The sequence below is a fragment of the Eretmochelys imbricata genome, chromosome 25 (genome assembly GCF_965152235.1).
Source record: "Eretmochelys imbricata isolate rEreImb1 chromosome 25, rEreImb1.hap1, whole genome shotgun sequence".
Lineage (NCBI taxonomy): Eukaryota > Metazoa > Chordata > Testudines > Cheloniidae > Eretmochelys > Eretmochelys imbricata.
The window spans coordinates 16,341,125-16,364,862 of NC_135596.1; the positions used below are offsets into that span (position 1 = coordinate 16,341,125).

At 60.1% G+C, this 23,738-nt stretch overlaps 3 protein-coding genes across 5 annotated transcripts in view; all 3 read right to left on the bottom strand.

The window, feature by feature from the left end:
* Positions 1 to 407: 407 nt before the first annotated feature.
* MPV17L2 (MPV17 mitochondrial inner membrane protein like 2) lies at positions 408 to 4,788 on the bottom strand. 2 transcript variants are annotated; one of them, XM_077805350.1, is made up of 6 exons: positions 4,734 to 4,788; positions 3,147 to 3,381; positions 2,176 to 2,346; positions 1,346 to 1,422; positions 1,134 to 1,262; positions 408 to 997 (listed from the first exon to the last, which is right to left on the bottom strand). In XM_077805350.1, exons 2-6 carry the CDS (start codon positions 3,331 to 3,333, stop codon positions 917 to 919), a joined length of 645 nt encoding a protein of 214 aa, XP_077661476.1. In that variant the 5' UTR covers positions 3,334 to 3,381; positions 4,734 to 4,788; the 3' UTR covers positions 408 to 916. The 2 variants fall into 2 exon arrangements, with proteins under 2 accessions (XP_077661476.1, XP_077698379.1); XM_077842253.1 differs by lacking the exon at positions 4,734 to 4,788 and adding an exon at positions 4,540 to 4,694.
* A 3,157-nt stretch (positions 4,789 to 7,945) lies between these two features.
* Positions 7,946 to 16,572, bottom strand: IFI30 (IFI30 lysosomal thiol reductase). Its single transcript, XM_077841979.1, has 7 exons — positions 16,433 to 16,572; positions 13,483 to 13,665; positions 13,163 to 13,237; positions 12,239 to 12,334; positions 11,485 to 11,637; positions 9,551 to 9,619; positions 7,946 to 9,141 (listed from the first exon to the last, which is right to left on the bottom strand). Exons 1-7 carry the CDS (start codon positions 16,553 to 16,555, stop codon positions 9,088 to 9,090), a joined length of 753 nt encoding a protein of 250 aa, XP_077698105.1. The 5' UTR covers positions 16,556 to 16,572; the 3' UTR covers positions 7,946 to 9,087.
* A 2,094-nt stretch (positions 16,573 to 18,666) lies between these two features.
* Positions 18,667 to 23,738, bottom strand: part of PIK3R2 (phosphoinositide-3-kinase regulatory subunit 2) — a 39,239-nt gene continuing 34,167 nt past the window's right edge. For both annotated transcript variants that reach the window (XM_077842048.1, XM_077842049.1), the window contains one exon: positions 18,667 to 23,480. In XM_077842048.1, the coding sequence (XP_077698174.1) occupies positions 23,288 to 23,480 (193 nt within the window). In that variant the 3' untranslated portion in view covers positions 18,667 to 23,287. The remainder of the gene's footprint in view (positions 23,481 to 23,738) is intronic.

Sequence of the window (23,738 nt, forward strand, 5' to 3'; positions counted from 1 at the left end):
AAGCACCATACCACTGCACTAGTTCACCTGTCCTGGAACGTCCTTGCTCTGCGAGGCCTAACGGGGGCTAGCACACTCTAGTCTGTGGCGGGAAGGGACCCCATCTACTCCTTTGCTGTTTGCTCTTAAGCCTGGACTGGGGCCTCTTTCTACAAAGCTGGATCTGACTGATCCAGGGTCCCTTCTCAAGCCTGAGGCGTCTGATTGCCTTGCTGAGGCCGAGCTTAGATCAGTGTTTGCAGACACTCAACCTGGCTGCAAGGAAGACCAAATATCTGGTTTCTTAATTAACATTCACCAATCCCATGGTTCTAGTTTTAAGTGAGTAGCCTCCCCACCCCCCTTCCCAACGGGTGAGCTTTAAATTCCCACTGTGGGACACAGTTACTGTTTCAAAAGACAAGCTACATAATTAAGGTCTCATTTAATTATTTTTTAAGTGACATTTTGGTACATCACGGTTTCTAGCAAAATACAGTTTTCAGACACAGTGAGAATAAATTAAGTTGGTTCCAAGTCATGGGATTATTTTAAGGATCTTGGCTCACTTAGGGATGCCTGGCACCTTGGTTTCAGGTGCAAAACAGTAATGTGCAGCACCTGCCCCACTTCCGCAGAAGTCAGTGGAGGAATAAGAAACTTAGTCATATTAGGCAGCCTGTTGACACATGATTCTTCGTTTTAAAAAGTCACTGGGTTTGCGGCTAGCGAGTTAAATGCTAACTCAGAGAGAGACCCCCCTCATGTTTCTCTTCCACACCCATCAGGATAGGTCAGCCACATGACAACAGTAGTGATTTGTCTCCAGGAAGCATTTTGTTCACTTGATCAAGCTATTTTTTCTGGTCTGCATGGGAGCCAGCTCCCTCCCCCAGGAACAGATGGAAACAGAGCAGCCATCCCTGCAAACAGCTTGTCAGCCCACAGTTTTCACCCCAGTGCGGTGGGGCTGAGTATTGCTCTTCAGCTCAGCCTCAGCACCGAGTGGCTGCTTGTGCTACAGACGCAAGAGAAGAAATTGGCTGAACCATGATTCATTAAATGTTTGTTGGAGCAGCAAAGGCTCCAGCACAAGGGGTTAGTGGCTGGGGAGCTGACAGCAGCCTGCAATGGCCTGTCTGGGTAATACTGACCCTGTGTTTGAGATAGGAAAGGTATGTGTCCCAGCCCAAGGTCAACACGTTCACATATATCACCCGATACTTGGGAGGAAGGAACAGGAAGTTAATCACCTGAGCTGCTGGCCAGATGCACCAGTCTGCCTGGGAAAGAGAATCAAGTATTAAGAAAGGGGAGAAAAGGCTGAGGGGGCAGGGAAGCTATCAGGGATTCGGAGCAGCCTTACCTTGTAAAATTCCCAGAACTTCTCTCTGAGCTCATCCCAGCTTTCCTCCAGCCTCTGCCCCTCCAGTAACCCCATCCCTGTGCAAGGCACAATTGGTTGCCGGTGAGTGAGCGAGCAGCCCTAGCCCCCTGCTTTACTAGTGCACCTTTGTTCCTGTCCCCTAGTGGTCATCCCGAAAGTTGTAGCAACCGATGAAGTGAGCTGTAGCTCACGAAAGCTCATGCTCAAATAAATTGGTTAGTCTCTAAGGTGCCACAAGTACTCCTTTTCTTTTTGCAAATACAGACTAACACGGCTGTTACTCTGAAACCTGTCATTGAGCCAGGGAGTGTGATCTTTAGTCTTAGCAGGCCAGGGACTTTGCTGGCTCAGGTTTCCCCAGCTATATGGGGAGCTTAGTAAGGCAGGGAGAAAAGGCAGTGGCCGTGCTTTCATCTAGTATGGCAGCCACTAACCCATACCTGCCATGAGCTCTCTGTGTTTATCAGGACAGAACATGCCTCCCAAGGGCTCTGTTCTCCCTCTCAGCTCCATGGGGCAGTACAACCCCCCCATGCCCCAGCTAATGGGAAAACAGGACTGGCTGGAGGAGAGTGAGCTCTCTGAGTCATTGCATTGCAAATGCAGCTGCTTAATGCACATGTTGGAATAGAGCCTGGGCACTACACCCACTCCCCAGCCAAGGCAGGGAAACACTTCAGGGGGAAGGAGCAGGCCTGCTTGGTGCAGAAGGGTTTCAATGCTCCCCGACTGATGAGTGTTGGAGAGGGCACATGTTTGAATAGTCGATTAGTAACATTTACATGAGAAAGTGATATTAAAAGTTTTACCCAGAAAATACCAGATTCCAAAGGCCGGAGATGCTACTATCTGGTCAATGAAGACTTTCTTCAGGACAATTTTAATTCCTTTTAATCCACTTGCAGGAAATGCTCTGTCTAACCAGAGATACCAGTAATGCACTAACGGGCCCATGCTGCAGCCAATAGCAAACATCCGAACTGCAACAAAATGCCACCTTATTAATAAATACAAATACCCAGCACAATGCCATCATGCATTATTGACACAGCTCTGTAAGAATATCTGTCCCTTTACAAAAGGCGCATGTACCCTGCCTCACACAAGGACACAGAGATGCATGGAGATGATGGCAGATTTCAGTCTAGAATATTCTGAATGTTGCTTTGACTCCCTGCAAAAATGGCCTTAAAAGCAGAATGGTTAAAACAGCAGCAGTTCCCCAAGGGTCGGATGTTGTTGGGAAGTTTGGCCCCAGCAGATGACAGACAGCTGCCACGGTTCACGCACAGAAGGAAGAGTGACCTAATAAGCACTAGGCAGAGAGTAGGTATGATCCCCAGATCTACCACTACTAAGCGATGCTGGGGAACTCACCTCATCCTCTCTGGGCCTCGGTGCCCATCTTCCTTTTCTGTCTGGCTGTGACCTCTTCAGGGCAGACATTCTCACTTGCTATGTGTATGCGGCTTTACCCAGCAGAGTGGAGCCCCTTCGCTACCACAATACACATAATAAATAACAGAGTAGACCCCACATGCTATTTCCAGCCCCCTACTCCCACCCAACGCTGCTGGCAATACAGGCCAAACAGCAGGAGAACTCTCAGGCTGGGCAGAGCCAGGCATGAAGATGCCCCTCATTCCATTTAAATGGGTCAGAGGCAGCTGGTGGGTCCTTTCCGGAGGCAGGGGGAGACACTAGAGCCCTGTGAGTGGTATGTGCCCACCCCTCCTGTGGCACAACAGCTGGCTGTCAAACAAGCACACAGCGGACACACCTGTGCGGCCCAGCTCCCGCTTCCGCTCCGGGTCCTTCCTCATTTGCCACGTCTGCTGGACGGTGTCGCCAGTCGCCAGGAGAGCCCCGCAGCTCAGAGTGTTTGTAACCAGGAGCAACCGGCCTCTGAAAAAAGGCTTCCAATACCCCGAGAAGCCAACGAACATCTGTCTGCCACGGGCCAGCATCCTTCGCTCAGCAACAAACCCTCAGCAACCAGGCTGCACCAGCTGTGCCTGTGCCAAAGAGAAACAAAACGTCGGGGTGCTTGGCACTGCGCCAAACCGCTGCCATTGCCCTGGGCAGCCTGGCCTGCTCGTCCCCAGCTGTGCCCCACACGCCCACCACGAGTCCCTGCGCCCAGCTCCACACGTACCCCGGGGCGGGGGGCTCCCCTGACCTGCCGGGCCCCACCCGTCGCCCGCTCTGCACCCCAGAGCGCCAGCCTGCAGGGCCACACAGGCCTTGGGACGCCCCCTTCAGCCCGAAGTGCGCGTCTCCCCCTCCTCGCCACAGGCCCTCCCCCCACAAGTGTCCTGTACCCCTCTCCCCACAGCCCCTTCCCCACAAGTGTCCCGTGCCCCTCCCCTCACAGCCTCCCCCACAAGTGTCCTGTACCCCTCTCCCCACAGCCCCGTGACCCCCCTCACCCCACAAGTGTCCCGTGCCCCTCCCCTCACAGCCTCCCCCACAAGTGTCCTGTACCCCCCCCAACAGCCCCATGTCCCCTCCCAAGTGTCCTGTACCCCTCTCCCCACAGCCCCATAGCCCCTCCCCCACAAGTGTCCCGTGCCCCTCCCCTCACAGCCTCCCCCACAAGTGTCCTGTACCCCCCCAACAGCCCCATGTCCCCTCCCAAGTGACCTGTACCCCTCTCCCCATAGCCCCTCCCCCACAAGTGTCCCGTGCCCCTCCCCTCACAGCCTCCCCCACAAGTGTTCTGTACCCCTCTCCCCACAGCCCCATGACCCCCTCACCCCACAAGTGTCCCGTGCCCCTCCCCTCACAGCCTCCCCCACAAGTGTCCTGTACCCCCCCCCAACAGCCCCATGGCCCCTCCCAAGTGTCCTGTACCCCTCTCCCCACAGCCCCGTGACCCCCTCACCCCACAAGTGTCCCGTGCCCCTCCCCTCACAGCCTCCCCCACAAGTGTCCTGTACCCCCCCCAACAGCCCCATGGCCCCTCCCAAGTGTCCTGTACCCTTCTCCCAACAGCCCCGTGGCCTCCTCCTGCCACAAGTGTCCTGTGCCCCTCCCCCATAGCCCCTCCCCCCACAAGTGTCCTGTGCCCCTCCCCCATAGCCCCTCCCCCCACAAGTGTCCCGTGCCCCTCCCCCCACAAGTGTCCTGTACCCCCCCGCCCCTCCCCCCGGTGTGTGAAACGTCTCCATTACCACCAGGTGCGAAGTGCAGCCTGGGCGGGGAGTCGCGGGGCAAAAGGCAGCACCGCGGGGGGGGCGCCCCGGGGGGGGGGCGGCTCGCTCAAAGCCGGATCCGGGGGGCTCCCGCGGCCCCGCCCCGCCCCAGGGCCCTGGACGCCCCCGCCCCCGCCCCCCTGACCCCGGAGGGTCCCGGCTCCGCTCAGCACCTCGCTCCCGCCGGCTCCCGCCGCGCCCCGCGCCCCGTCACGTGACGGCGCTGCGCCTTCCGCTTCCGGGGGCCGGCGGCCGAGGCGGAAGTGCCCTGTGCCCGCGGCGGCCGCGGCCGGTAACCCTAACCGCCCCCGCGCCCCGCCGTTTCCCGCCATTTCCCGCCTGTGGCACCGGAGGCCGGAGCAGCCGCACGTCGCCGGGCAGCGCCGAGCACGGGGACGGTACCGGGCCTGGCGGCACAACTGGGCTCTCGGCCGCCCCCCCCCGGCTCCTGCCCCCCCCCGGCTCCTGCACCCCCCCGCTCCCCCAGGGGCTCTGTGACCCCCCCGGCTCCTGCCCCCCCCCAGGGGCTCTGTGACCCCCCCGTCCCGGCTCCTGCCCCCCCCCCCGGCTCCTGCACCCCCCCGCTCCCCCAGGGGCTCTGTGACACCCCCGGCTCCTGCCCCCCCCAGGGTCTCTGTGACCCCCCCGTCCCGGCTCGTGACCCCCCTCCCGGCTCCTGACCCCCCAGGGGCTCTGTGACCTCCCCCCCCGCTCCCCCAGGAGCTCTGTGACCCCCCTTCCCGGCTCCCGCCCCCCCAGGGGCTCTGTGACCCCCCCCTCCCGGCTCCCGCCCCCCCAGGGGCTCTGTGACCTCCCCCCCCACTCCCCCAGGGGCTCTGTGACCCCCCCTCCCGGCTCCTGCACCCCCAGGAGCTCTGTGACCCCCCCTCCCGGCTCCCGCTCCCCCAGGGGCTCTGTGATCCCGGCTCCTGCACCCCCCGCTCCCCCAGGGACTCTGTGACCCCCCCGGCTCCTGCCCCCCCCAGGGGCTCTGTGATCTCCCCTCCTGGCTCCTGCCCCCCCAGGAGCTCTGTGACCTCCCCTCCCGGCTCCTGCACCCCCCCGCTCCCCCAGGGGCTCTGTGACCCCCCCGTCCCGGCTCGTGACCCCCCTCCCGGCTCCTGCCCCCCCCAGGGGCACTGTGACCTCCCCTCCCGGCTCCCGCTCCCCCAGGGGCTCTGTGACCCCCCCTCCCGGCTCCTGCCCCCCCCAGGAGCTCTGTGACCTCCCCTCCCGGCTCCTGCACCCCCCCGCTCCCCCAGGGGCTCTGTGACCCCCCCCGTCCCGGCTCGTGACCCCCCTCCCGGCTCCTGCCCCCCCCAGGGGCTCTGTGACCTCCCCTCCCGGCTCCCGCTCCCCCAGGGGCTCTGTGACCCCCCCTCCCGGCTCCTGCCCCCCCCAGGAGCTCTGTGACCTCCCCTCCCGGCTCCTGCACCCCCCCACTCCCCCAGGGGCTCTGTGACCCCCCCCGGCTCCTGCCCCCCCCGGACCTCTGTGACCCCCCCCATCCCGGCTCCTGCACCCCCCGCTCCCCCAGGGACTCTGTGACCTCCCCTCCTGGCTCGTGCCCCCCCAGGGGCTCTGTGACCTCCCCTCCTGGCTCCTGCCCCCCCAGGGGCTCTGTGACCCCCCCCTCCCAGCTCCTGCCCCCCCCCAGGAGCTCTGTGACCTCCCCTCCCGGCTCCTGCACCCCCCCCGCTCCCCCAGGGGCTCTGTGACCCCCCCCGGCTCCTGCCCCCCCCAGGGGCTCTGTGACCTCCCCTCCCAGCTCCTGCACCCCCCCCACTCCCCCAGGGGCTCTGTGACCCCCCCTCCCGGCTCCTGCCCCCCCCCCAGGAGCTCTGTGACCTCCCCTCCCAGCTCCTGCACCCCCCCCACTCCCCCAGGGGCTCTGTGACCCCCCCGTCCCGGCTCCTGCACCCCCCACTCCTCCAGGGACTCTGTGACCCCCCCGGCTCCTGCCCCCCCCAGGGGCTCTGTGACCTCCCCTCGCGGGGCTCCTGCACCCTCCCCCGCTCCCCCAGGGGCTCTGTGACCCCCCCTCCCGGCTCCTGCCGCCCCCAGGGGCTCTGTGACCCCCCCGTCCCAGCTCCTGACCCCCCCGGCTCCCCCAGGGGCTCTGTGACCCCCCCACTCCCAGCTCCTGACCCCCCTCGCTCCCCCAGGGGCTCTGTGACCCCCCTGTCCCGGCTTCTGCCCCCTCTCGCTCCCCAAGGAGCTCTGTGACCCCTCCTGGCTCCGCCCCCCTCCCCGCCCATTCCCCCACCACCGCGCTCAGACAGGGGTGCTAGGGGCCCCCAGCCCAGCAGGGCGCGGAGCCCGGGCAGCTGCCGTTGAGCGTTCTGGTGCCCGTGGGCTCAAGGCCTGCCCATGCGGCTGGTTGGGTGCACACCAGGCCGTCTGCGAGGGAGTCAGCTTCGCCCCGCCAAGGGCGGTCACAGGACATGACCGCACTGCACAAGAGATTGCGCTTCTTCCCGCCCAAGCATCCCATCCCGTGGGCCTTCTGCCCACACCCAGCCAGGCAAGGCACCTGACCATGCGGGTGCTTTGGAGTCACCAAGAAGTGCTCAGCTTTTCCTTCCAGGCTGTGCCATTTGAGTTCCCCTCTTGTAACCGTTTCCTGGGTTGCCGAGTGCCTTCTCCTCCCAGCCACTCCCTCTGGAACACTTCTCACTTCCCCTCCTGTGGCCCTGGATGGGGAAGCAAGGAGCCAAAGGGGTACCCGTGGGTCCCGCTCAGGAGGTGAAGGACATCCCCTCTGTCCTGGTGATCCTCCCAGCTAAGCTGGGCAGTGCGAGGGCCTCAGCCTGTCAGCAGCTTAACTGCAGTTTGCAAGACCTTGCAAAGAGCCCCATAGAAGGCCATGGGCCCCTGCTGCCAGGACTGGGCTCAGCAGCTACCACATCAGGGGTTAGGCAAATGCAAGGCTACTGCAGTAAAACCACAGGGAACTCGTGACAACACTTAAATACACTGAGCGTTTCCTGAGCTCAGTCCAGTGGAAGTTCCCCAAGGCACAGAGAAAGCATCTGGCCCCCAGAGCTAGGTCTCTGCCCCTCCCCCCAATTTGGTCCAGGCTTCCTACAGCACTGTTTGGCTATGGCACAGAGAAGAGCATCTCCCCAGGGGAGGAGCTTCCAAGAGCCCCTCTTTAGCTGAAAGCTAATGCCCATGTTTGTGATAACCGTGAGCAAGGTGCCATCCATACCCAGTGGGTGAAGTGAGAGCAGCTGCACCAGAGGGACTGTTACATTTCCCCAGTGTAGACATGGCACCAACATCCCCACACCAGCCTTGCTCCTCACCCCTCCTCCCACCCCCCCAGCCCTGGGCTCAGGGCTAGACGCAGGAGAGACCCAAAATGAGAGAGAACTAGGCCAGGAAGTTACTCAGTAGATTCATTTGCAGGAAGGGCATTCCTACCCTGAGTCCCAAAAATCTGCATTTGTGACATCAACACAATTAAAGCAAGTAGAAGGGAGTGTACATCAGGCTTGGGAGGGCAAGGCACTGGTCTGTTTGCGTGGAAGGAGGATGGGGCTTAGCGACACAGAACCATTTCCTGGAGGGGCCAGTGGGTAGAGGACATGGAGATGTCAGCATTTGGAGGGGCCGGTGGAGCTAGTTCACATAAGGCATCAGTACGGGCAAAGGGACAGGTGTCAGGCACCAAATCAGCAAAGCAAATGTAGCGTGTCCCCCAAGATTTGCTGTGCTTAAGGCTTGTCCCCCTCTGGTCACAGCACCCGGCAAGCTGCGCAGCATAAAGCAAGATCTTCAGCCAGTCTTGCTGGTGCCCAAGGCCGGGGCAAAGTAGGGCAGGTGTGGGGCCCCATTCCTGGTTTGGACTGTCTGCTGTGAGAGGCGCAGGTTCCAGCCCAGGGATGGGGCACCTCCTCGGAGAGTGAGCCGGAATGTACCCTCCCTTATTTCATCTCGACAGAGATCTGGAGAGGGAAGAGCCGAGGGGGTCAGGGAGTTCCCTGATGTGGATAGTTGCTCCTGCGCTTTCAATACAGTGTATTCGACACACTTACACTGGCCGAGATATCTGGAAGCCCTTCCAGGCCCATGCTGCCCAGCTGCTCAGCCAGGCTGCCTACTGGAGTCAGGGTGTCCAGATGCCTCTCTCCAGCAGAACTTGCTCTTTTAATCGACTCTCCAGCTGGTGCTGCTCCCTGACCTCTGCAGGGCTCCTGCTGCTGCTCTTCCTGATTACAAGGCTGGGCTCTCCCTAGCACAGCTCCTGGTGCTAGACACCCTGCGTGAAGAGATGCTTCGAATTCCCATGTCCAAATTCAAACCATCTTGTGCCTTTTCTCCCATCAACCCCCCCCTCACAACTGAACTGCCCCCACCTGCAGCAGAGTTTACTGGGCATGAGCCCAGAGCTGACATCATACCAGGCAAAAATACATCCCCTGCTGCCTCTGGCTGTCTGGTCACCCCACTTGCAAGGCCAGGAGCTGGGGTGCAGGGAGCTGCCCTAGGCTGGGGGTTAATTCAGGCAGAGAGACTGGGTCTTCAGAGGAACTGGGACTCAGCCCCCCCATCTTTGCAGGCATCTGGCTTTTCACCCTGCAAAGACACAGATCAGTCAGGGACCCTCACGACATTCCAGACACCGGGAGGGGCGTAGAGAGGAAATGGCTGCAGTCGCATTGCTGGAGCACTAAGCCTTGGCCCCTGCCCTTGCCTTGCTCCCCTCCCAGCCGGCCCTGGCCTTTAGCCCCAGCGGGCACCCTGCCAGGGAGGCAGGCAGGCTCGAGCTGCTTGTTCTTCGGGCAGGCAGGACAACAGCTATTCCAGCAGTTCCACCAGTAGAGGGGCGTCCCCAAATCTGGCTAGTGGGCATCCTTTGGGCATGAGCTGGCCAAGGTGCTACTGCAGCTCATTGCCCAGAGCCTGGGGAGCAGGGCGCTGTGACCGTGGTGCACTGGGAACAGCTGCCTACACAGGGTTTCATGCATTGCCAGGGTCCACTCACCGTGTACATCTCACAAACCATCTTGAACAGAGCACTCTGCGCTCGCTCCTGGAGAGCGTCTGTGTGGTTCTGAGCAGGAGAGAGAGAGGACAAATCGGTGTCAGCAGCTGGACAAGCCCATTCCCAGGCTCAGCCTCTGGCTGGAGAAGGCAGGCAGGTGCTCAGTAATTCCTCCAGGAATCTAGACATGCCTTTTGCTAGGGCTGCTGCCTGGAACACGAGCGACAGCTCTGCAGCGCTTTGCTCCGGACGCACAGGACGAGATGGAGCGAGATCGGATGGTGCTACCTGACTGCGTCAGTCGCTACCTGCATGGTGCCCTCAGCATTCACCAGGGTCCCTGTTTGAGCAGCTGCAGAATGGGTGTGTTTCTTGTCAGCACAAAACCAGGGCTTGTGTCTGAGCACAGCGCAGCCTCTTGGGGGCTATGGCTCGGGTACAGAACATGCAGCCCGCCAGGGAAAGTCAGTGTGAAATCCCCTTGCGGCCCAAGGCCCAAATCATTGCGCCCATGGGGGACATCGGTCACACCTGGGCCAAGTGGGTACAAAGTGTCACCTGAGCAGAACAGCAGCATCAGGCCCCCATGTGGCCCAGGTGTAAGTGACGCGACGTGGCGTCGGGCAGGGGAGTGTCACGCCTCAAGCAGGACGGGCTCAAGGGGACACAGCAGAACTGCATGCAGGGAGCTCACACCGCACCTGGCTGGAGCCAGCCCCTTGGATTCAGTTTCCTGAGCAGATTCACCCCAAAGCAAGTGGATGTTCATAGAATCATAGAATATCAGGGTTGGAAGGGACCTCAGGAGGTCATCTAGTCCAACCCCCTGCTCAAAGCAGGGCCAATCCCCAACTAAATCATCCCAGCCAGGGCTTTGTCAAGCCTGACCTTAAAAATATCTAAGGAAGGAGATTCCAACACCTCCCTAGGTAACGCATTCCAGTGTTTCACCACCCTCCTAGTGAAAAAGTTTTTCCTAATATCCAGCCTAAACCTTCCCCACTGCAACTTGAGACTATTACTCCTCGTTCTGTCATCTGCTACCACTGAGAACAGTCTAGATCCATCCTCTTTGGAATCCCCTCTCAGGTAGTTGAAAGCAGCTATCAAATCCCCCCTCATTCTTCTCTTCCGCAGACTAAACAATCCCAGTTCCCTCAGCCTCTCCTCATAAGTCATGTGTTCCAGTCCCCTAATCATTTTTGTTGCCCTTCGCTGGACTCTTTCCAATTTATCCACATCCTTCTTGTAGTGTGGGGCCCAAAACTGGACACAGTACTCCAGGTCGAATAGAGGGGAACGATCACATCCCTTGATCTGCTGGCAATGCCCCTACGTTTCCTGCCCCTTTGTCTTCACTGCAGGGCAACCAAGGGCAGCCAGATGAGGCTCATGCAGCGGCAGGGCCTGGCTGCTGAGATAAAGCATTTCCTCAAAAACTCTGCAACAACTTTCACCCTTCGCTTCACCACAAAGACAGGCTCTGTGCGTGCTTCTGAGAGCCGTTCATTCTTCCCAAATCCCACAATGCATTGCACTCAAGTCACCTACCAGAGCTAGATACCAGGTGCATGGGCTCCATAGCATTAACAGGCATGTGCTTTGGGACGCCCCCCCATATTTCACATGCTAGGTGGCTGGTGCTCCCATGCTGTAACACCTGGCTCTGTGTGGGACTGCAAGAGACTGACCCTCTGGCTACGAGACCCACCGACTGCCCTGCCTCAGTGTTCTCAAGGGCAATAGGCCTGGGTTTTGGAGCTGAAGGTCCCAGGTTCTAGCCCGTGCTTCCCATGCACGTCTATTATCTGCAGTACATGGACGCTGCACTGAACTTCTGGCTCTGGTTGCTGCCCACTGATTCATTGTGTGGCAATGCCCATGGGCCCTGCCAGCATTTCAGCAGGAAGGCCACAAGGCACCATGTCTCCTACCCCATTGACGAGGATCCATGGCACGTAGTTATGGGGTGGGTTGAGGGCATCTGTCAGTTGAGCATTTTGGTGCATCAGCTTGTTCCCCAGATCTCCTGTCACGCAGGCCGTGATCTCAGCCAGCTGGGTAGTTGGGGCATAGACCTGCAGGCACTGCGAGGAGAGGAGTAGTCAGAACCAGTGCAGAGAGCTGGTTACCCAACTCCCCACCACATAGGAAGGCTGAAGCCAGGGGCTCTTATCTGTTCTGAACTCATTAACCCACAGTGCAGGCTGGAAGCACAACGGGCCATGGGACTCAGCCAGTCCCAGGGGCAACCCCTGTGACTGCCTGCATAATGCTAGAGTCTCCAGAGCATGTCCCAGTTCACCTGCCACCTGGGCCTCACTCCTGCAGAGCACCTCTGGAGTGAGGGCAGGTGCCTGGTGGCAGCACAGAGGGGAAAGCGTCCTCGCAGTCCACATGGGATGGCTGAGGCGTGGCAAGAAATGGACATGGCCTTGTCCTTGTCACTAAGCTGCCAATGGCCAAGGCCGGATGTCCCACCAGGCACAGACTGGCAGGAAATGCCAGCCCTTCTGGGCGTTGGGTCAAGACACTTGATTGGACCTGGGCAGGGGAACAAGGGGCAAGTGGAAGGGGGGTTACTGTGGGGTGGGTGCAGAGACCAGCTGGCTGAGGCAGCTCCCCCCAGGACTTGATTGAACCAATGGACTTTTATAGCTCTGGGCCCACCCAGCACTGCCAACATACAGCTGCAAGATTCTCGACCACAGAGCCCGCCGATTCCATGCAGAAGATCACAGGGAAAGACCGATCAAAGTCCTTCAGCTGGTACATCAGGCAGGTCTGGAAGAGCAGGGCAAGCCACAGTGTTAGTGCCCTGAGCCCAGTGGGAACATACCCAGGAGCAGAAGCCCTGCCTGAAGAGCCCAGAGAGGCTGTGCCCCAGGGGTTCTCCAGCTGGCAGAGCCTAACATGACCAGCTTCTCCTCCTAGGGAGAGAGGAATGGCTGCAGGGGGAGCCCCACACTTCACTGTCAACTGGAAGAGTCCTATGGAGTCCTTTTCCCAAGGTGGGATGATGCTGAGAGGCCTATAATGAGGCAGCTGAGGGGCAACCCCCCCGAATCCGCCATCTGTGGAAGGCCCTGGGGAAGGTGTTGCTGCTCTCTGATGTTCACCCCGAGATGTCCTGGCTCACCCCCATAGATCACACCTGGGTGCCTGGCTCCCGATGCCAGCACAGCTGCCTGAGTGGTTCCTGGACTCTGCCCTGTGGGGCCACGGGCCTCCTTGCTCCTTCCCTTGTGCCAGCAAGGATGTGAAACTCAGCAGCTCGAGTGTCACATGGTGACTGTGCTGAGGCCACACGTGGGACAGGGCCTAATTCCACCCCAGGCTAGTCCCATAGCAGAGCCCTTGCGGCTCTCACCATGGGCCCCACCTCCGGGCCAGGGACGAGGGAGCCCTGCCCCCTCCTCCCCCACTCCAAGCACAGCTAGTGAGTCCAAGTCGCCCCAGGCTCAGTGACACAGGGGTGGGGCGGAGTGTGGGGGGTCCCATCACCTAACCAGGAGCCACTGTTTCCTTCCATCCCACTGTACTGCACATTCCACCAACAGCACACCCCCCCCACCCCCTCAATCCTAATGCCATGCCTGGGGCCAGCCCCACCTCAATCATGTTCCCCTTGCACTCTGGTTCGCCATGCTGGCATTCGAACTGCCACTTCCCGCTGACGTTCTTCTCCTGCAAAGGAAACCGAGTCAGAGCCTAAGATAACACTACCCCTCCCCCACATGCCTCCCCGGCATTCACTGTTCCCCCTCGCCCCACAGCGTGTGCCCCACACCCCCTGCCAGGATCAGGGCAGTGGGGGGAGGGAAGACCAGGCTACGGGGACAGAACAGTCATGCAGTCCCTACCCTTGGCTCAAACTGGGGTGCAGGGCCCTTTCCCCCCCCCCCTCTGCAGCCAGAGACTCTGCCGCTTACCTGGGCGTTTCCGTACGGCACCAGTGTGATGTTCATGATGTCACTGAGCATCACCCAGGTGGGGAAGAGCTGGGTGACCAGGAAGCCGCGGCAGGCCGGGCACAGGCTCTCGTAATACAGGCTCAGCAACACAGGGTCGGCTGCCTGGGGGCGGCGGTAGAAGTTGGTGCATTGCTTCTCCACCTGCGGGCAGTGAAAGATACGGGGAGCGGGGATGAGCAGCAGGGTTGGGACCGGCAGAACCAGGACTGGCACAGACCCCATTGCCCCAAAGAGCGAGCTGGGACCCGGCCATCCTGAGCTCTGGTTCCGGCTCGGTCACAGGCAAACCGGGCGTGCACAAGGGAGTCATGAGCCTCCTGGGGCCTGCGGAGGAGAAACCTGACCCTGCTGGGAGCCACCAGGGTGCTGCAGCAGCTGCTCTGCTCAACCCGTTTATGCAACGGCCAGCGAGGGGCCTGGGGACAAAGTCCCTTCCCCAGAGGCGCTTGACGGGCAGGATGGGGGTGCCACCCGGAGTCGTGTTTAAATAGCAACCAAGTGAGCTGGTGCCGACAGGTGCACGGAGGGTCCCTGTCCTAGGACTTTGCTCTGCCTCCAGCCCAGCTCGTTTGTATTTTAGAGGAAACAGAGCTGGGAGACCTGCCAGCCCTCCCCAAGAATCCGGGCCAGAAGGGAAGTGAAACAGGATGCCGGGGCTTTCAGGGGGGCTTTCTGGGGAGCTGCAGCCCAGCCTGCCACACACCAAGCAGCTGCTGGGGCTTTCCAAGGGGATTTTCTCAATCCACTTGGTTCAAACGCACTTCAAACGCTTAGCGAAATGAGTCCACACCCCACGGAGGGATTGTGGGGTGGGGGAGACATCCAGGTCCAGAGCACTCAAGGGCTTTTTTCCTTCTGGTTCCGGGTGCACATCCGGGCCCCTAGACTCTCTCCTGCTTCAACGTCCCATCAGACCCAGTTCTGGCTTCTGTTCAATGGGCAGAATCCAACCCAGCAACTGGGGCATTAGCAGACAAGCCTGTAAGCAACACACACAGCAGAGCCTGGCTCCCGTTGGCAGGCCGGGCCTGCGGGGCCCATGGGGCCAGAGCTCAGGGCTCTGGCTCCCATCGCCAGGCTGGACCTATGGGGACAGACCCTGGGGCTCTGGCTCACGTTGCTAGGCCAGGCCTGTGGGGCCCATGGGGACAGACCCCGGCCAGGGCTCTAGCTCCCATCACCAGGCTGCGCCTGTGGGGTCCATGGGGACTAGGTGACCAGATGTCCTGATTTTATAGGCACAGTCCCGATATTCAGAACTTTGTCATATATAGGTGCCTATAACCCCCCACCACTGATTTTTTACACTTGCTGTCTGGTCACCCGAATGGGGACAGACCCCCGGGGCTCAGGCTCCCGTCACCAGGCCGGGCCCGCGGGGACAGACCCCCGGGGCTCGGGCTCCTGTTGCCAGGCCGGGCCCGCGGGGTGGACTGAAGCTGAGAGTTTGGAGTAGCGTCTGGTCAGGGCTGCCAGTTTCTGAGCCCCACACTCTGAAGCCCACGCAGTGGTTGTGCAGCTTCAGGCCCCGCTCCCGCTCCGCCGTGGGAGGGTTATTAATGGCTGCTGTGCTCAGAGTGGCAGAAAAAGCAGAAGTATGATCAATACCCCCACACAGCTGGATGGGGTGAGGGCAGAGCAGGCTGGGCCGTGGCAAGGGTGCGGGGACAGAGGTCAGGAGCTGCACGGCAGCGCAGCTCTCCCATGGGGATGGCAAATGGACCAGGGCCCCAGCTGGCTCCCTCTTGAGCCAGGGACAGGGGCCAGCTTCCCCCTGCCCTGCAGGCTCGCTCCTGAGCCTGCCCACGTCAGGGAGGCCAGGGGCAGCTCTGAGCCACCAGGCGAGGCGCAGGGTCCGAATGGCAGGGCTCCCCCACCCTGAGGCTTCTGCCAGCGCTGAAGGCCTGGGCTCGGCTCAGGGGGTGACTGAGGAACAGGGAGGTGTGGGGAGTTAGCCGGAGCTAGGAGGCTGTTCAGCACCATGAAGAGCTCAGGATCCAGGCGCTGCAGCGTGCTGCCCCTTTAGGCCTGGGGCCACGGCCACAGGCAGTGACTGGCACTGGGCACTGCTACCCCTGGATCACAGGGTAAAGAGCAGGAACCAGACGCTTGCTGGGTCCCATGTACAACCCCTGTGGGGGCGGGGGGTGGGGTGAGGCACAGCGTTGTCTGCGCTGCTCCCAGTGAGGCACAGGAGATTACAATTAAGAGCTTGGATCCTGGTGCCTAGATATTGGGGTGATGGGCAGGCAGGAACTCAGGCTGGGGGAGCGGGGGGTTCTTTCTCCGCCTTGTGCTTATTTTCCCAGCTCAGCCCCTATCCTGAAGCTCATGGGGATAGGGCTGCTGCTGCTGCAGTGGAGAGCTGAGGGGGGCTAGCCCCTAGAGGCAAACCTCTCTCCCTTCCCCACAGCGCCCAAGGAACGCCTCCTCTTATGGACACATCCACAGCCAGGAGCCCAGGGGCTTGTGGCCGGCGAGTCTGCTCGGGGCAGGCTGGGTGCCTGCTGAATGGGTTGCAAGGCCCCAGCCCCAGGGGGAAGGAGTCAGCACTGTCTGCCTTTTACCCAGCCTTGCCCCCGCGAAAGCGAGGGGACAAGGGATGGGAAGGGATTTGCCATGTCTCACAGGGGGCCCGTAGGCAACACTGGTGTTGGAGTATCAGTGAGTACATGTACTCCCCCTGAGTCGCCACGGGTCTGAGCCGGTTTCTCTGCGGTCAGGGTCACGGAGGGGGAAGCTCAGCTCAGCCTTGTTGTGAAAGGACCAGGCAGGTTCTCCTCTTTCCCCAGACCAGAGAGGAAGCAGCTGCTGCCAAACCCACAGGACAGAGCAGGGCAAGATGCCAGCTCCCCAGCTCCTGCTTGGAGCTCCCCAAGGACAGGCTGCCCTGAGTCGTCCCCCTTACCTGGCAGGCCATGGCAATCTTCCAGGAGCTGCACAAGAGCCTGGGCGGGTAGTTACAGGCTGGCAGGGAGTCCCCACCACTCACAGCCCAGAGGGCCAGGGCAGCCAGCAGCCAGCGGCTCATGGTGTGATCAGCCTGGAGGGGAGCCAGAGTGAGTAGAGCTGGGGAAGGAGCTGGGACTTTCAACGCTCTCTGGTCCCGCCTTCAGCTGCCTGCCTGCCCGCCCGCCCAACTGGGCCTGTTCTTCCTCCTCCTGTGCCTGCCCCACCTTCCAGCTCAGCCCCTGCTGACACCCGGAACAGCAATCACATCTGGGCACCAGAGAGGGGGCAGGGGACAGTGGGACGGAACGAGCCATGCACTGACCACCTCCTGCACACACCTTTCACTGTATGGGGGTAACACCCCCAAACCCCGGGGAGGGGTCAGGGTGCTAGGTGCTGTACACCCTCCCAAAGGAGCTCACAGTCTACATGCAGGACGAGGGGGAACAGGTGAGGCAGCAGTGGGATGGAGGTGAAGGCAGCAGGCTGGCAGGGCAGGACAGTGGCGCTGCGGAGACCGAGAGAGAGGGGCTCCCTCTGTCCCAGGGCAGCATTGCTCGGAGCTGCCTGGCCCCCATTGTGCCTGTTGAAATCAGCAGCAGTCCCCCTGGAACGCACGGAGACCAGGAGGCTCCCAGGGCTGGGCTGGGGCCTGCTCCCTTCCCAGCAGTTCAATGGGGGATTTACTTGCACAGGAGGGTGAATCGGCCTGTAACCCACCCCCTGGGGAAAGGGCCCCTTGCTGCCCCCAGAGCCAAGGCTGCTTCCCAGGTGCCGTGGGGCAGGCAGGCTCGGAGGCAGAAGCCGAGAGCTGGTTGGTCCCCACCCCAGCTCAGGGAATTAGTGCCCCGGAGGGTCTCAGCCCCCCCTGCTTCACATTGGGGGCAGGCTGGCAGGAGAGGGGTCTGCACAGCCATAGGCTCAACCCCTCCCAATTAGGTGAGGAACAAGGGGCTACACATGCACAGCCCCCTCCCCAGCCCTCCCCACTGGCTGCCTGCTCCACCACGTCTGCGCACACACCATTCCTTGGGCCCCAGCAGACGCTGAGCGAGCGCCACTCATGGCCTCCTGGCTGCTGGCAGGTCACACCACAGTCCTGCTGCTCCGACTGGCACGCCAGGGCAATGGCCTTGGGCATTACCTAGGGGAGGCCCTTTTGAACTGGTGAGAAGTCGAGAGGCTCAGGATGTTGCCTGGGCAGAGCAGCTTGCATTGTCGGGTGGCCAGCAGTTGCTGAGGGAAGAGTGGAAAGCACCATGCAAGCCCTGGGTGCAGGTCTATGCTGGGGTGAACATAGGACGCCCTGTGGCGTTCCCACGGCCCATGGCCGGTTCCATAGATAAAATGCTACAAGCTACTGTCCCCAATGGCCCTGGGGAGACTTCTACACACGACCCCCACGCTGAGCCAACAGCCCCTATCCCCCTGCATTACCCTGAACAGTGCCCGAGGACACCAAGTCCCAGAAGTGCTGGCTACTTCCCATGGCACAAAAATCTGCTGGCCACACTGATGTGAGAGATTTGAGGAACTTCCCTTTTCTAGGGGAAAAACAACATATGGCCACTTCCTGCCCTGTCAGGGGGTCAGCTTGTCACAAGCTTGTCTCCCCGGGGTCCACATCTCCCCCTGCTCACTAGGGAGAGCCTGGGACACCAGCAGCCCCCAGTTAGGGATCCAGGGCCTAATGCGCATGAGATTCAGTGACTTTCTCTTGGACGCGATGGGAAATCCACCCCATCACAAGCTGGCTGGGCAAGACAGCTTTCCACTGCCATGGGGGCCCAGAGTCACGTCTTTCTGGGGTCACATGCTCCCTCCATGGGTCCCCCATGCACTGCAGCCTCCTGTGGGCAGGCCTGGAGCAGCGCAGTTGGACCCTGGTGGGAGGGTCTTTGTCTGGCAATTGACACCTTCTAAACAACTGGACAGGCCTCTCCCTGCCAGAGGCACCTGGAGCCCTGCAGAGGCGGTGGGTGCTGCCTGCCAGAGCGTGAGCGGTGGAGAACTCCCACATGGGGCCCAGTTTTACCTGCTGTTCTCTGCAGCACAGGTAACCAGCCGGCTCCTGCTCCAGAGCTCCCCAGCAAGATAATTTAACCCTCTGGGGAAAAGGCAGAAGTCAGACAAAAAACACTGCTGAATTTACAAGAACATTTTAAAAGAATTAATCCCTCCCCTCATCCAGCAGCTTCATTCTTTCAGTTTATTTCTTCCTTTGTTTAAAGTACCGTACAAAAATGATCTGACAGTAACAAATCCTGGGCTTAGGTTAGTAAACGTACACAAAAAGAGCACAGAGAATGTCTTCTGCTAACAGACAGAAGACATGGCGATTAGAGTATTTATTATTGCATATCTCATAAGAGCTAAAACCTCAGGAGTGCTCACCAGCCAAGTTCCTCTCGGACTGAGTGCAAATCCCAGCATGTCAGCCCTCCCCCCAGCAGGCAGGGACCCGTGCAAGGAATCAGGCTCTTGTCTGCTCACAACCCAAACAGGCTCTTTCCTCCAATGAAATTAGGCTGCAGGCTTAAAACAAACCACCTCTGACTAATGCAGCCCAGAGCTTCCTGCAGAACAAGCAGAATTTCAGCATCCTGCACAAAGCCACATGGTCCTGAGGCCAAGAGGGGGGTTCTAGACCAGGGCCTCCTTTGCTGTCCTCCCAACCAGGCGGTGACCCCGTGCATTTGGCATGTGTGCTCCTGCCCCGAGCTTCCGCGTGCTGCACAAACTACGATGGATGGAGCTGGGAAGCAGGAGTGGCTCAGGCCCCCCAAAGCAGCTTCCCCCCTCCCCTTGTGACACTGCCCACTCCCCACCCCCACATCTCCTCTGCCCTGATGCCAGGGGGAAGATTTGCACTTTCCCCCCTACCCAGTAACCCTGGCAGCGCAGTCACCAGGCCCATAGTGGATGGAGGAGTGGAGAGAAACAAGAAGGGAACTAGCAAAGGGCCTGGCCAGGAACTGGGCACTTGGTCTCAAATCAAAGCCCCATTTCAAGGATATTTGGTCAATTTCTTCCACCCCCACATGGCAGCCAAGACAAAAGGGGAAGGCTGGCTGGGTGCTATTTCACGTTGGGCAGCCTGGAGTTGTGCAAAGCAGAACGAGCCGACTCTCTGGCTTGCGGCTTTACATTTGCCAGGTGGGACGAGGACACGCAGAAGATGGGCCTAGAATCACAAGAGGTTCTGGTTCACATCCTGACCGAGGGTGCAGATGAGATCACAGACAGCAGAGCACAACCAAGGCGATCCAAAGATAGTGTTCTCACGGATTAATCCAGAAGACGTAAACAGCAACAGCTAAAGCAAAGACCAAATCGCAACTGGCTTATTCCAAAGGAGTCATGTCATAAAAAAAAGAAAAAGAAAGAAAGAAAGATTCATTCAAGGGCCTTGTTCTTCCACTGGAGGAGGAGAAAAAGCCAAGTTTCTAAGAGCCAAGTCAGGCATCATCAGAGAAAGTCAGCCGGGGGGGTGGGGGAGAGACTTTCCTCTTCATTGCGTACTGGATTGAGGAGAGCAGAGCCTTCCTTCTGCAACAGGCACAGGATGCAGCCACTGACCACATTTCCATCCTCAGCAGTGTTCTAGCCACTCTGAAAGGGCCGTGCTAGCCGATGCACAGAAGCAAAGCAACCTCTGGTCAGAGCATTCACATGGAGCTGGCTCAGCTCCCAGGGAGCAAAGGGGGAATTTCAAATTCCCCTGAGGAGAAGCAGGCTTGGGTCAGGCAGCAACAGACCAGGCCAAGTGGGCAGAGGGCAAGTCTCTCCCAAGGAGCTAGAACCGTCCATGCAGGGAGAGGCGGGTGAGCCCACCAGGAGAGGAGGGTGAGGCTAGAAGCAGAGGGGAGAGGTTTTCCTAATCTCAGCAGGATCCCAACACCCAATGCTGGCGGACTTACCAAGGTGCTTCCAAACACAGGACGGCTGAGGAGCCGGAACACAGCATCCCCAGCCAGCTCCCTAGCTGTGCAATGGATGTAGGGTATGTAACACCTGCCAGCCCGTGTGCCCCAGGGACAGAGCAGCACCTCTACCCCCCGCCCAGGTGCTGTACCCTACCCCAACAATCCCGCTGTCTGGCAGCAGACAGGCGCCGTGAGCCAAGTCGGCACACTGAGGTGTGGGGAAGGCCGGGCACAAGCAGCGAGGAAGTAAGTGGCTAAGTATTAATACTAATATGTACAATAGAGGGGTCAGTTTTTATGGCTTAATTTCTCAAGGAGCAAGTCAGCTTTTGGGAGAGCAGGTAGGGTTGCCCCAGCTTCTCAGGGGGCCTCGTGTGCTTTGCTGTCTCCTGGCGCAGGGACATGGACTCCAACCAGCCAAAAGCTGGGGGTGATCTTCCTGACCAATCGAGTCACCATCTCCTAGGCCTCTCCCGAGGGAGCTTTACCTCCCTGAGCCTCCCACCTACTGACAGCTGCCACACTGGGCTAAACTCACTGGCTCTGCCCTTCATTGCCCAGAGATCCCCAAATCCAGTCCTCAGTGTCCCCCTGTGCCAAGGGGGTCGAAGGAGCAGCAGCCATTGTGGCTGCTGACCTCAGCCTGAAGCTAACTCCCTTCTTGCCCCACACATGCGGCTCACTTTGGCCAGCACGTGGCTGGACCTAGCCGCGAGTCCTCCAGCCACCTTGCTCCACTGGCGCGGAGTCCAGGGAGCTCAGACAGCCGAGCTCCACCCAGCGAGGAGACGCCAGCACTCGCTCGCTGAGCCCCGAGTCCGTTCCCACCAGCGCCGCAGAGCACGTGGACGGGGGAGAAGAGAGACCCATGCTCACGCCGCCACGCGTAGGGCCACATCAGCTCCTGCAATTCCCAGTGCCACGAGAGCCCAGGGCAGGCCGCACTGGGCTCCACCCGCACCATTTCCAGAGGAGCTAGAGAGGAAACCAGGCCCCAGCAGCAGGACATGAACAGCAGAGCTGATGGTGCAGGGGTCGGAAGGGTGCGGGGAGTAGCGTGGTTGTGGCAACGAAGCGCATCCAAAACTCTTCCCCGCCCACACACGGTACACGCACGACGGGACGCACTCCCTGCCCCAGCAGATCTCACACATGCTCCCTACCCTGCCAGCTGAGGTCTCCCCCGCCCACCTCGCAGTCCTAACCATGCCGCGCCTGACACAGACCAAGCGTCTGCCTCCAGCTGGGACGGAACATAAGGCCTTTGGAGACAGACCAAGGGGCGAGGAGCACCTCCCTAGAGCTGGGCAGGCACAGTGCCAAGGGGAGAGTGCCATGGGATCCCGAGCATCACCCCTCAACCCTCCTGGCACTGCCAGCCACGCTGGGGCAGAGGGGCAGGCACTGCAAGGGGCTGGTGCCCACTGAGGCCCGACATGGAGGGAGAGGTACCACATCCCACCCAGGAAGCTTCCCAAACCATTTTGCTCTGTCGAAGAGAACCCCGCGTCTCACCCAGTAGGTAACACTGGCCCCTGCCCCACAGCAGTCAGACCTATGCCCTGCACTGCTGCCTGGCTCAGGCATCATTAGGAAACACACAGCAATTCTCCTGCTCCCTCGTACTAAAACGGACACGATTGGAAATACTACAGAAATCCCCAGCTCCTTCCCCAGGGCTAAGCTCCATGCCCGCTCCCTACAGTACTCAGGATTAGAAGTGCTTCGGAAACAGTTGGCTTTGCATACATAGTTCTACCTCATGCATACACATTGCTCCTTGCTGAAGCCCCGGGCCGGAAGGGCACGGCCGAGTCCCCACCTTTCCCTTGCAGGGGGGCCTCTCTTTGCATAGGGCTCGCAGCATCAGACGTTCCAGGCACCTCTGACTTCACGTTCTCCCAGGGCCGGGGATGTGCTCGGTCTGTCGCTGCCCAGGGCTTGCATATCATAACAAGGGTTCTGCATACGAATGAGCACTAGCAAGCAGCTGATTCTAAAATAACCGTATTCACATGGCTACAGTTCGCTGTGATCAGGGACACTGAGGAGACTTCCCAGAAGCAATGGACAAGCACAGCTGTGCATCCCCCAGGGGCAGCCAAGGGAAGCACTGGTACCAACATGGATTTCACAGCTTAGCTGGCACAACCAAGGCGAAACGGGGGGTTAGTAACAAACTAATCTAATGGGGCCTCCCCAGCAAGCCACACACAGAGGTTACATGGAATGTGCTGCCAACACCTGGCTTCTCCGCCAAGGAGCCAGCGTGCTGTGCCCTCGCCAAGCCCTTCAATGATCAAGTGCCCCCTTTTCTAGCTCTCCCTGGGTGAGGCTGGTGCCCCGCAGACCAAAGGCCAGCGCTCACTCCAGCCCACGATATTACTGAAGAGGAGGGAAAGGCGAGAACGCTTTTAGCAACGACCACTCGTGGGTCAGGAAAGAGCGCTACCTGCCCCGTCCCCGCAGGGCTGGTCCCACCAGCGCTCTGGGACGGGGCAGCACCAGAGTTATACGCGAGACGGGGCCGCTGGGCTGGCGACCCCACGGTGCACCCCGGACCTAGGAACCGAGCTGTACAGCGACACACAGTGGGGGAGTGGGAACTGCGAAGGGAGAGACAAAGCCCCACACAGCAATTAGCCTGCGACTGGACTCCTCCTCAGCAAGGCTGAAGTCACGAGCGGCTTTTCCATCCCAAGCCGACGGCCCAGCGTTGCCTCCCCGTCGGCCAGCGTCCAGCTGGGTTTCTACTGCTGAGCGAGCGGGACACCAGGAGCAGGTCACAACATCCCACAGGCTCTGGAGGGGCAGGAGACTCATCTAGACAAGGGCCAGAGCCTGGGGAGGAGCCAGAGACAGCCATTGTGCTCTGCATCAGTGGCTCATCTGGCAGGTGGCTGGGAGAGGACTGGGTAAGCCAGTGTGACATTCAGGGAGTCATTGTGCTGCACCAGGGACATGTGTTTGTAATGCAGAACCAGGTCCTTCAGGGATGCGTACAGGTTGTAGGGCTCGGCAAAGCCGTAGCCGGTCACCGTCTTGTAGATCACACAGTGCTTGGTGTCTCCATCCACCCTGCCGGGGAAGCAGAAACACACAAGTCACCGGGGCTGCCGTCAGGAGCCGGGGACCCCTCCCACAAGCCATGCAAGACGAGAGAGGCCCGCCACTCCCCGCCTCCCAGGGGCGGCCGGCGGGGGACGAGAGAGGCCCGCCACTCCCCGCCTCCCAGGGGCGGCCGGCGGGGGACGAGACACCCCCACGTCCCTGCAGGAATCGACCAGCCTATCTGCGAACTTAGCAGAGAAGCTTCAGCCCTGCATGTCGGGAGCC